This window comes from Myxocyprinus asiaticus, chromosome 37, assembly GCF_019703515.2.
Source record: "Myxocyprinus asiaticus isolate MX2 ecotype Aquarium Trade chromosome 37, UBuf_Myxa_2, whole genome shotgun sequence".
Classification (NCBI taxonomy): Eukaryota; Metazoa; Chordata; class Actinopteri; order Cypriniformes; family Catostomidae; genus Myxocyprinus; species Myxocyprinus asiaticus.
The window spans coordinates 14,501,185-14,513,954 of NC_059380.1; the positions used below are offsets into that span (position 1 = coordinate 14,501,185).

General features: G+C 36.7%; 1 protein-coding gene and 1 pseudogene across 1 annotated transcript in view; one reads left to right on the top strand and one right to left on the bottom strand.

Annotated features, from left to right (window-relative positions):
• The window catches only part of LOC127428058 (leucine-rich repeats and immunoglobulin-like domains protein 1), a 66,952-nt gene extending 63,225 nt beyond the window's left edge, over positions 1 to 3,727 (top strand). Inside the window, exons 16-18 of the mRNA XM_051676098.1 lie at positions 115 to 246; positions 675 to 950; positions 1,681 to 3,727. Of these exons, the coding sequence (XP_051532058.1) occupies positions 115 to 246; positions 675 to 950; positions 1,681 to 1,871 (599 nt within the window). The 3' untranslated portion in view covers positions 1,872 to 3,727. The remainder of the gene's footprint in view (positions 1 to 114; positions 247 to 674; positions 951 to 1,680) is intronic.
• A 1,851-nt stretch (positions 3,728 to 5,578) lies between these two features.
• Positions 5,579 to 12,770, bottom strand: part of LOC127427777 (S-adenosylmethionine mitochondrial carrier protein-like) — an 82,708-nt pseudogene continuing 75,516 nt past the window's right edge.

Sequence of the window (12,770 nt, forward strand, 5' to 3'; positions counted from 1 at the left end):
TCACCCAGTATTTTTGTATAGGGCTTGGTATGTTTTGCAGGACTATGTATTTTATTTTTTATTCTATTACAGTGCAAGACTTTTATCTGTAACCTTCGGTCTTGCCTCTTACAGATGAGACAGTTGTCCCTCCTGATGTCCCAAGTTACTTGTCCTCTCAGGGCACTTTATCAGAGAGACAGGATGTGTGTATACGAGTGGAGTCCGATGGCAGATGTCAACCCAACGGACGCATAGATAACAATGGTGCAGTATCCACACTAGATTTGCTTTTAGCCAGGCCCAAATGGAATCTGAAGATCTCTCTGCATTTTCTGTGCAGATTCTTGGGGGGAAATCTGTGTAATTAATTTAAACATCGTAAAATATGTTAATGGGGCTGAGAGTACTATACTCTTATTGGAAAAACTAAAAAACTAATTCAACATTAAAAAATGATGGGCGTTAAATTGAGCAGAAATCTGTAGAGATTTCTGTGGCAGCAGATGTGTGTGAGCCTGCTTATAGCTAAAAACATTAAATGAGTGTTCAATTAAGTAATTTAACATTGTATATTGCAAAGATTATCTGCCAAAAAGTTCTACAAATGCAATTCAACATAATTATTACATAGTTATTTCAAATTATCTTTGCGTAAGACATCATGGGTTAACATTTGCCTTACTTTAACTTAGGTTTCGATGGTCCAGTTGTGTGCACGGACTGCTTGGAAAATGGCACCTGCTACTCTACACACTGTAACTACCTCCCTCAGGATATAGCGCCCCCTTTAGGTCTGGAGTATCAGCAGACACATCAACCGTCAACCTTCACCAGCCAAACCATTGGTGAATCACACTGCAATGGCACACCCAATGGGGTCAGGAAAGACAGCCAGTCTCCCATCTTTCCGACCAACCATGACAGGGTGACTATATCACTCTCGTCACACAAGTACAATGACCAAAAAGGTGAGAACGAGGAAGGAAAAATGAACTAATCTTTCACTGACACTTTTCATATTTTTTTGCTTCACCATAGTTCTAGAAGAGTCGCCCTTGTCTCATAAATCAAGAGAACTCATCTATTTTTGCCATCACTTGGCAAAAACATGCACATTAATCTGTTATGTTAGTGCTGTGGATTTATTTACGTTGGGTTGGTGATCTTCACTTTAACTTTTCAGGATGGGATGTGCAAAACTTTGTTTTAAAAATCGACTAGTTCACTTATTGGTCTTAAGAATTATAACTAGGCTGGTTTTGGATTCACCTGACCCCAATTGGATGTGTTACTTCGGGGGGCGTTTACATAAGATGCATTCTTGAGTTCAATAACAGATAGATGGAGCACAATGGACCGGAACAAAATGCAGTGGTCTTGAGACATGTTTTTAAAGCTAGACTATTTTTAACATGACACACATTCTTTAAAATGTAACGCTTGTGGTGGAACACTCAAAAAAAAAAGCGGGAGGTGTGACACAACCATCAAATTTGTCCGTTTTAATGTGAATGGATATAGCGTTGGGGCTTTAAATGGGATTAATTTAAAGATGCAACTTTTCAGAGAGGGCTCTAGATAAATTAGTCAACCTCATTAATCATTAGTTGGTTTTTGGAGAACTAGTTGAGTATTGTGACCCATTCTTAGTTTCAGGATGGGAATGACCTCACTAATCTCTCTCACTTCCTCTCTCAGGATTGTTGGTGAACAGGACAGGCACCCCTCCCTCACTTGAAGAGGACTACCATCGGCCAGTAAAGCTCCCGCCTGGTGGGGACTGTGACACTGTGTCCGAGCTTACACAGACTCTACTACCCAACGGGCACATGTATACACTCAATTCCACCCTGAGTGAGAGCACATCCTTAAGGCGGCCCAGTGAATAACACCAAACCAACCCTCTTTTAACTATCCTTTTTGCACTGAGAACTGCTACCTCACACTGAGGGGCACAGCCAAAGCTGGCCCCATCTATCTGAATGCAGAATAGGGGTGTCCGGAGTTTGAAGGGCAAAGCTTGAGTGGGATGATGGCGTCCCATCTGAGCGTTAAAGCTGTATATAGATATAAATCCTCCTGAGGGAGGCCTGATTCACACTTCAGAAATGTGACTTGCATTTAACGCATGCAAATGTATAACAGAGTGCTATAGTGTTGGGCTTTGAGCTGTAAATAAGAGTTTTCATATATAAATATATATGAATGTATGTATTTGATAACTTTTACAAAAGAGTGTTTAACTCTATTCGTTGCATGGTCAGATCAGAGTGGTTATATTTTATTTTACTTTCTCGCTTTATCTTTTTTTAGCAGATCTCTCCTGCTATTCACAGTTCAAATAAGCAGTGCCTTATTACAAGATCGTACATTTTTCCTTTTCACAAATGAAATGTTTGTCATGCACTTGAAGTTTAGATTAATTAAATAATCATAACTCGCAGCCTTTAAGGAATATTCCAGGTTAAATATCTGTGGCATGCTATCATGTACGTGTAGAAAATGCATTGATAGTGTAAGTCTGTGGGGCAACTGTTGTATGCTTTCCTACTGACTTTCATTGCAAGTGACTTGTCAATGCATTTTTTTTCTTCTTTTTTTTTTTTTTTTGTATTTGTCACCACTAACTTGTACTAAACCTGGAATATTCCTTTAAATCAGAATTCATTTTTTTCTCATCAGTGAAGGAAGAGCTTTGCTTTGAATTTTTCAGTTCTGTTACAGTACAAACAGACAGGAAAATATTGGAGGCAAAATATTAGCACTTTGATATAAACCCTAGAAGACTCACTATTTGAACTGGTCTAAATATTTTCCAGTATGTACACCCCAAATTTCTCAGCAAAGCCAAGACTTTTCCTTCAACAAATGTACACATTATCAAAAGCTGCTTCACTCAACTACGGTACCTGTGGTATGTTTTAACTTTTAAAATGTATTTGTCGACCATCTTTTGTAGCACATTTAGGGAAATAACAAATCAGTGTGTATCTCATTCAAAAGGATATAGAGAGATTTGTTCTAACAATGACTTTAAGCTAACAGCAAATTGAATTTTGTCAAACCACGAAAGGGAAAATGCAACTCTTTAGAAAACTTGTTTGATGGGAGGGCACTTCCAGTCAAGTGTACTGGATTTCAGGGGCCTTCCTTCAACAGCACAGAATGTCTTCATGATGTCTTCAAAGGGAATAAGCAGAATCTCTTCTTCAGTAAATACCTCACCAGATAACCTTCCATTGTATTTGGTACAGACTTCAGGAGCTAATTCTAATGCTACATATAGTCCTTTTTAGTTAGCCTGAAACAAATAACAGGTTAATGTCAACAGCCAAGGTTTGTTTTTTAAAGCCAAATAGTGAAACTCTACTACTAAACTAGGAGAGTTTTGTAAAGTTGGATTACTGTGAATGCCAGTGTAACCCCAAAACATGGCTACTAAAAACTTGGTTCCAGGCTACTAAACTAAATTGACATCTAAATCTGAAAACAGTAATCAGAATTGATGTCAGCCAAAGCAGTAGCTTTAACTGTTTGTGGTTAGCTGGTTAACTGTGTAATCCAGCTCTGTGAAGAACTCCACTAGCTCAAAATATGATATCTTTACAGATGTGTGGGTCACCATCTTTCAAACCAGATTAATTTATTGAAATTTACTTTAATCACAGCTGTATACCTACATTGCTAAAACTGTTTAAGTGTCAAAAATGGAAAGTGTTAAATAAAGTCACATTTTGCTCTTTTATACCCTCTGGTCTGTGATTATTTTAAGAAGTGCAATGGTTAAAATGTCTTTGGCATCTTCCGTACGAATAGGTACAATTTGGTGTCTCTTTACTTTCTTTTTTTTTTTTTTTTTTGTTAGAGGCCCAAATTGCATGTTGTTTTGGAGTGAGAACTATTAGATAAACTGTATCTAACATTAAATTAACATAGCATGAAAAAAATTAGATTTTTGGTCTGTTCCACCTCTCTGGTCTTGTCCTTTTCAACTGTATCAAACTATTAAAATGTCACAATTTTGACGATCTGATGTTCTGTTCAGAAAAACAATCTACGTTTAGTAAGAACCAAAAAAGCTAATTTTGGTTTTGGTTGTTACAATAAGTAGATTTTTCAATTATCATGTAATGTCATTATAAAGGAACATTACATAAAATTGTGACTCAAAATTATGATTCATTTGGACATACACATTACATTTAATTTGGACATATTTAATATACTATATCTATATAGAAAACAAATATTTTTTCATTAAATTAAGGGAATTATAAGTGTCAATACATTCAAACTAACAATTGGTCCTACTCAGGATAACCCCTCCTAAATGATGGCATAATTTAAGCGAAATCAGCAATCGTGGTACTTGCAACCCTGTTATCATTGTTTATTGCTAAATAAATAATGGAATCACACAATTCACTGTCGCTCAGTGATTTAGAAGTGTGATCCATTGAGCTTCACCAATCCTTCCATTGTTCAAGTTTGTGTTTGGAAAGAAAGCACATGCCAGTAAATGGTAGTTGTTGACTGAGAACCCACAGGGCTGGAACAGCCCACTGTCGCTCCAGTCAAATACAAAATATTGTTCTTGTGCCCCGAGCTTCATGACAGGTCTGAAAAACATTCACACCGGTGGACTAATCTGTCTCTCTCTCTTCACTCTGCTTGACTCTGTGTGAGTGTTTTCACCTCACAACAACGAAACAGATAGGGCAACTAGCTTAAGCCTGGGTATTGATTAAAGTCTAGACAAAACATGAAGTAGGCCTTATATTGATCCAACTCTAGCTTGTTACTGATTCGAAGTATTGTGGGCTAGCTAGCAGATAAAAATGATTTAATAAGATCAGATAAATATTCAGATCTCAGTAAGGCAATTTCGGACAACATTTCTTCCAAATTCCAAATAAAATTTTTGAAACTGAGTATTTTAACATTTACATTGGCCCCATTCACTTTCATTGTAAGTGCCTCACTGTAACAGACTTTTGCTTTTTGTTTTTATAAGAAAAGGAGGGACAAGTCAAAATATTTTTTTTTAATAATCTTATGCCACAAATGCTGTCAACTGAGTTTAGCTTGTATTGAACCCCGAATATTCCTTTAGGTGCAAACTTGATGAATCATGATTTCTTCGTAATGTAATACCTTGAATACCTAGGCCACTTCACATATTTAATAACCAGTGCTATCAATGTTGCAAAATAAAATACCACATAAACGCATTATTATAAAAACACTTTTTAATAGCATGTTAAGGGATTCATGAAGACTTCCATACATTAATTGCAAAAATAACATTTGAGATTTAACATGATCTGTGGTGCAAAAGAAATGCAATTCAAGCAGTTAAACTCGATACGTTTTGCACTGATGACCAGGAATGCAAACCGTCGTGTTATGTGATCTTTTTATCCAGGCACCAGGTGTCCTAGTTGTGGCCCTCAAGACCACTGGTTCAATCTGGGACAGAGGGTTCTATTCTCAGGCAGGTGTGACAAATCTCTCTCTCGTCTGCAAAGCTGGTTTGTGGCAGAAAATGTTTGCAGCGTCTCGTGGCACAAATAGACCTGTTCCATGGAGATGGTTTTCATAAAAATGTACTTTGCACTTTCTCATACGCTCCGAGGAAAATAAAGCCTCCCATGCTGATGAATGTCACTCGAGGGATGCTGCCTGCGAACAGACTTCAAACATGATGAAACGGCACAGATAAAACCAACAGTTAGAAAGAATAACCTTTTCATGGCATTAGCAATGTATGCAGTTTTTCTACCAATAATCTGCCTTATGTATCTGGCAAAGAGGAAGTAGATGCACTTTGTCCTGCATTACACAAGTTAACTCCTAATCTGATTGGACAAGTGGTGTTCTAAGAGAGATGATATTTAACAGCACTGGGACACTTCACTGTTTATTATAAATTGTTTGCGTTTGCGATGTTCCAGACAAGCTGCGAGTCTGTGTGATGCTCAATCAATGCATTTACATCTTCTTACACGATAATGCTGAAAGAGCTGACAATCTGTAAGGTCATGTATAATGTCTTTCCTTTATCGGGGTAAGGTCATAAACAGTTTAATCATAAACCGAGTTCTTATTCAAAAACTTGTGCAACACTTGAGTAAGTGTTCTGTGCATGTTGCGTGCATGCCTATTTATGTTTTGACATCAAAAGCAGAGAAAAATCTGATGATTTTGAATCTCATGTTAAAAAGATTTTCTTGCGTTGTTGGATATTTTTAATTAGCTGTTTTTTGGTAGTTATCAGCATATTGGTGTGCATGTAAACACGCTCAGTGACACAAGGGTTGACCCTAGTTACTAAGATATTAAAGGGTCAGTTCACCCAAAAATGAAAATTCTCTCATCATTTACTCACCCTCATGCCAACCCAGATGAAACGTCCTTTCATCTGCTGAACTCAAATGAAGATTTCTAGAAGAATATTTCAGCTCTGTAGATCCTAACAATGCAAATGAAAGGGTTCAAAAAATGTTATGCTCCAAAATCCACATAAGGGCAACATACAAGTACTCCAGACGACTCTGGAGGTTAAATCCATATCTTCTGAAGCGATATGATAGGTGTGGGTGAGAAACAGAACAATATTTAAGTTTTTTTCCCTTGACTTTCACTATGTCCTTCTTCTGTTTTTGGTGATTCACATTCTTCAGGCATATTTCCCCCTACTGGGCAGGGAGGAGAATTTATGATAAAAATTTTTTTTAAATATTCATCTGTTTCTCACCCACACCTATCATATCATGTCTGAACACATGGATTTAACACTTTATGTGGATTTTGCAGCTTAAAAATGTTGGCACCCATTCACTTACATTGTATGGACCTACAGAGCTGAGATATTCTTCTAAAAATCTTCATTTGTGTTCTGCAGAAGAAAGAAAGTCGTACACTTCTGGGATGCCAGGAGGGTGAGTAAATCATGAGAGAATTTTCAGTTTTGGGTGAACTATTCCTTTATCTTCTTGTTTAATGAACTGTTGTATAAAAGCACTATCACACTCGCAATCATGCTGTTGTACTATCAGCTTGGCTGTGACCTGCAGCCTCGTACCGGTGGCCAAATCACAGCTGCGCTCAGTGGCGCCTGCAGCTGTATGCACCATGCGTACATTAGAGAGCTCCGTCTGACCTGAGAAACAGTTTCTCTCAGAATATTTCAGCAATAATGACATGGGTCCTGTCTTTCTGTTGGCTATTTAAAAGAACTAGCGATGCCCGATTCGCGAATAAATCATTCTTTTGAGTCGGTCCTATTCCGTGAATTGGCCAAACGGGCTTACAAATTGGTCTGAATCGATTCCTAGTTTGTTCCGACCACTCTCTCATGGAGTAGTGTCATGAATGCTACACACCTGCGAAAATAATATGAAAAAAAAAAAAAACATTGCTTCTTTCAAAGTCACCAGAATTGAACGGTTTGGGGTTGTTTTAAAAAAAAAAAACATGGACCATGCCCCAGGACCCCTTAGATATAAGGGTATACTTTTGAACAGATTTCTGTGTGTACCCACAGATAAAATGCTGCCCATGGCTATGCTGATATTCAGAGCAATCATATTCATATTGATCATATTGCTTAATTACAGTATATGCATATGTAAAAGAACATTTTTTTCAACTAGATGCTCATACTTGCAAAATCAGTTTGGATTTGATTTTGGTAGATGAAATTTACAGAGCAACATAAAATAAAACATTAAGCATGCCCCATTAAACATGTATTCACTATTTCTCAGCTGACATTGTGTTATTTGACAGATTATGGTACATTTGAGGAGAAATGTGCAGTGTAGGGGTTGTTGATGTTGGAGAGGTTAGAGGATGCGACAGGCCATGAAAGTGCTGTATTCTCCTAAGGCTCTTTTCCACGCAGCTGTTTTTGTTATAAGCACTGGCCTCTGGGGGCCTCTCCGCATGACTGATGGCCAGATGACATCCACACATGTCCCTGAAGCTTACAGATCCACCCCACCCCCACCCCTGCTCCAATAAAACAGCTTTCTATTTAGTCCTCTTTCACTCTTTCTGTACTTTCTTGCTCAATAACCCTCATTCTTCCTTCTTTCTCTTATTCTCAACCTTCCATTAGATCCATGGAAGGCACTAGACATTTTGGAGCCTTGTCTGAGAGATTCATTTCGGGCTTGGAGTCTCTACTAATGAGCTAATCAGTAGAATTAGGTGTGTTAGATAAGAGAGACATCCCAAATGTGCAGTGCTGGAGTCTTCCAGGAACATTGAGAGACAATGCTTGAAATTATATATATATATATATATATATATATATATATATATATATATATATATATATATATATAATTATTATTATTATTATTATTATTATTATTATTATTATTATTATTATTTTAAATATATAAAGTAAATAAATATAAAAAAATTATGCATTACAATCTAATAAGAATAAGAAAAATAACATGCCAAGATGTTGTGAAATTCATAATATTTATTTGGAAAACCTCAACCTTACTTGGTATCTCAGGGGGTACTTATATTTTAGATCATAAGGGTTCAAGTTTAAAAAAATGTTTGGAGACCCCTAAACCAACTGATCTGGGATCAGCCTGATCAAGCCTCTGTAGTGTGTAACACCTGTGGGGGATAATGGTGGTCAGAAAGTGGGGTGGCTGGGTGGTTCTAAAATTAGAAATAAGGTCACAAGTGGTGTAACCACTAATACATCAGTTTTGTCAACTGCAAAGCTGTACAAGGTGCAAAGCATGTCAGGGATCTTATGACTATTCCAGTGATTCGCAGAACTCGTCATTTCAGCATGCTTCCCCTGGAATCATGTGTTTACCGAGAGTTGCTATGTCGAGTGAGCATGTGAGTGTGGATCTATGAGCAAACACACTCATCCTGGAACGAATTAGCAAGGATGCATTCTGTCAGTTTGCCTGTGCAGCGTGAGGCTGGTATTTCAGACTAGAAGGGAAATGTGAAACCTTGTATGCTTGGTTTGTGTCAGATCTGACCTTTTCATCTGCAATGGAAACCACAAATATGCATCATAGATTTCATTTCCAATACAACTTTGTGAAATTATCCTGAATTTACTGATGCACAGGATTTTCAGATTGTTAATATTTCAGTTCAAAAGGTTGATACAATACCTTGGTATATGTTGTATAATATACATAAGTAGTCAGAAAACAAGAATATTACTTTGCAAAAGTCGACTACACTTTGTTAGGGTGTTGTGGATGGTTGTCATTGTGCTGCTATGTGGTTGCTTAGGTGTTCAGTGTGTTTTTTCGTATGTTGCAATATGGATGCTTGGGTGTTCTAAGTGGTTGCTTATAGGCCCGAGTCAAAAAGAGCCCAACCCAAACTCTCTATAGCCATCTTAACACTGCAAAGGTGGCACATAAGCTGCATCTGAAGTGGCATTTAAATGTATTTATACAGACTGATTATTGCTGCTCAGAGCTGGTATAAATGCAGTTACGCTGCAATTACAATACCATAAATAATGTTATGTGATTCATGTTTTAAATATAAAATTATTAATATGAACAATGAAATATGAAATTAAATTATACTTTTAAATATGAAACTAAATTATGAAATATATGCAGATTTATATTACACACACACACACACACCCACACCCACACACACACACACACACACACACACACACTGTATATATACAGTATATGAAGATTTTAAATGTCATGACAACAACAAAGTTCTAGACTTCTCTAATACTGCATTTCATTTACAAAGAACAAAAGCAGCATCAAAAATGCCTTTGATACTAAGGGCTAAAGGGAGTCAGTGCTGGCATAATTTAGTCTTTACACAGAATTCTGAGCAGGCACAAAGCAGCCTTAACTCAGCTGTGTAAAGACAACTTATGATGCTCTGGTACCTAGATATAACTTGGGTCTCTCATTCTAAGTCTATGGGATTTTTAGCCTGTTTTATCGTTTATGGTATTTAATTTTTCTTTTGTGAAAATACTCCCAAAAAGTAAAATTGCTAAGAAAAGTAACAGCACCCTTTGCCTTAACAAGCCGTGTTAATGAATTTAAAGGAATATTCCACGTTCAATTCAAGTTAAGCTCAATCAACTGCATTTGTGGCATAATACTGATTACCAGAAAAATGTATTCTGACTTGTCCCTCCTTTTCTTTATAAAAGCTAAAATGTGGGTTATAGTGAGGCACTTACAATAGAAGTGAATGGGGGCCAATTTTTAATGTTAAAATACTCACTTTTTCAAAAGTATAGCCACAAGACAAAAACAATATCAATGTTAACATGAATTTAGTGTGATAAAATCACTTACTAAACTTTTCTGTGTAAATGTATAGCCAATTTTACAACTTCCATGACAATGTAATGTCAACAAACCCTAAAACCCTAAAATGACTGTAAAACTTACATTTGAAGCTAATTTACAGCTCAAATAATAATACAAAATTAACAGAAGAATCAATCTAAGTGCTTTTATAAAATTATGAGTTTCAAATTTTTGCCTTTAAACCCTCCAAATACTGGCCACATTCACTTCCATTGCTTGATTTTTGCTTTTTTTAAAGAAAAGGAGGGACAAGTTGAAAATAATTTTTGTGGTAATCAACATTATGCCACAAATGCTGTCGATTTAACTTAACTTGTATTGAACCCAAAATATTCCTTTAACCTCGTGCGACCCCGCATTCACATCTGTGGACGTTGTATTTTGGCTTCGCTATATGCATTGTATCATTTAAAAGAAATAAAACTGGCTGGATATTGTTCAAAAGATTCTACACTCTCATTTAAGGGTTAAACTTCTGGCGCACCAAATCACGTGATTTCCGTGAAGACAGGCGCAGCACCAACAAAAGTGCCTCTGGTAAGAAACTTTCAAAAAAGAAAATTTGGTTGTAAAGAGTAGCATCTCTAGTTTAATTTGATATGCCGCTTTAAAAAATGTATTCATTTTTCGCGCTTCAGTGCGCTGATAAACATGAAGTCCACATATGTTGAAATTAGGACCGCATTCCCTCAGAAGTTGAAAAAACATGTTACTTATTTTGAATAATTTTCAACTATAACACATATGTGGGTCATTTCACTTCATTTGAATATAAATTGTTAATTGTATTTTGTTATCACCGTACAATATGGTTCTATTCATTAACATTAGTAAATGCATTCCTATATATTTACTATGCATTTTCACATTGAGAATAAATGTATTCATGCAAAAGCTGAAAAATGTTGCTTTCAGGGGCTTTATATGGAGTTAGGATGAAAATAAGGTGCATTTCGAACTGTTCTGAGACTAGTGCTGACACACAGCACACTGGAAGTTAAGTTATTCACTAAATAGGGACCAAGGATGCATCCTATAGCTTTCTATGCAGAAAGTGCATTCACTTCTAAAATCCAACCATAAGTTAGAATGTTAAGTTAATTCTTTTTTGTATTTTTTTGTATTTTATTTTATTATTTTTTTGCTTGTTTATTATGTGCTACTAGTTACAATTCAAAAAGGGAAATGGAAAATTTCTCAGGAGGTTAAGGTATCATTCATGTCCGTTTAGAACTTATTTGAACAAACCCCTAACCCCAAGTATGAGCAATTGCAAGCACCATTAATAAAGTACTTGCTAATTTCATTGTTAAGCATTTCATTATCTACTATCTTGCAAGCAAACCACAAACCAGCCCCACCTGCTACAGTTGTCACAGTGAGAGCTACAGAGCTCACTGACTCATTGTGACATCATCACCATGACCAATCATGATAGCCAGCAAGTTTGTCAGCGGCTGGGTCTAATAACATTGCTATTAATGGCTCTATAAATACTGCACACTTCCCAGATGTTCACAAGATTTTAGATCAGAGACTTGGACTTGAACAGAAGTAGGTCGTACACCACTGCAAAACACCAAAGGAAGTATTAATTTTTAATCTATTTTAATCTACCAAAGCTCTAACTGATTTCAGTGCAACTGGAATTCTAAGATTACGTGGCACATTATGAAATCATGATCCTTTCCTACATTCTGTTCTGCCAATCTTGCTTATTGTAAACACTGCTAGCATTACTTTAGGCAGCAAACTACCTACCAAGCCTACTTGTTTGTGGTGGACATGGTAGTGGTTTAGTAGCACTTCAATGCATGGAGTAGGATTAGCTCACAGACGCAATGCTGCCTTGATTGCTGTTGTTTTGGTTGCTGCGCAGAGCTCTGACACACATGGAAGCACTTTCTGGCTTCAATAGTCTGCACTTGGAACCATTACAGTAATTACAGCTTTAGAGCCAGGCAATTTGTAGAAGGCATGCAGCGGTGAAACTACCAGAATTGTTGCCCCTTATGCAAGCATGGCCGAGCCCCCTTTTACAGCTCTGTGTTTTCATAGAGTTCCATATATTGCAATCAAGGCAGAGATTTTAGGAATTTCTTGCATTTGAGGTTGCAGAGTGTACTGCGAAACATGAAGTGAAGAGAAAACAGAAAACAGAACTAAATGTGCATTTCCTGAAAAATGAAAGCACTTTTAATGCAAGTTGCAACCAAAGAATAGTGTTAAATTTTGACAAAATCTTAGGTTTTAGGCTTTAATTCTGTGTAAATAAAAATGCTGCATCAGAGCATTCTGTTGTCATGACACTCAGCATGCCACTTGTTTTCTTTCGCTGCGCATGAGAATCATTATATAATGACACTATTATTGCACTGTAAGGTCTCTACGGTTGAACAGATGCAAGGCAAGACCAATCGCAATGTA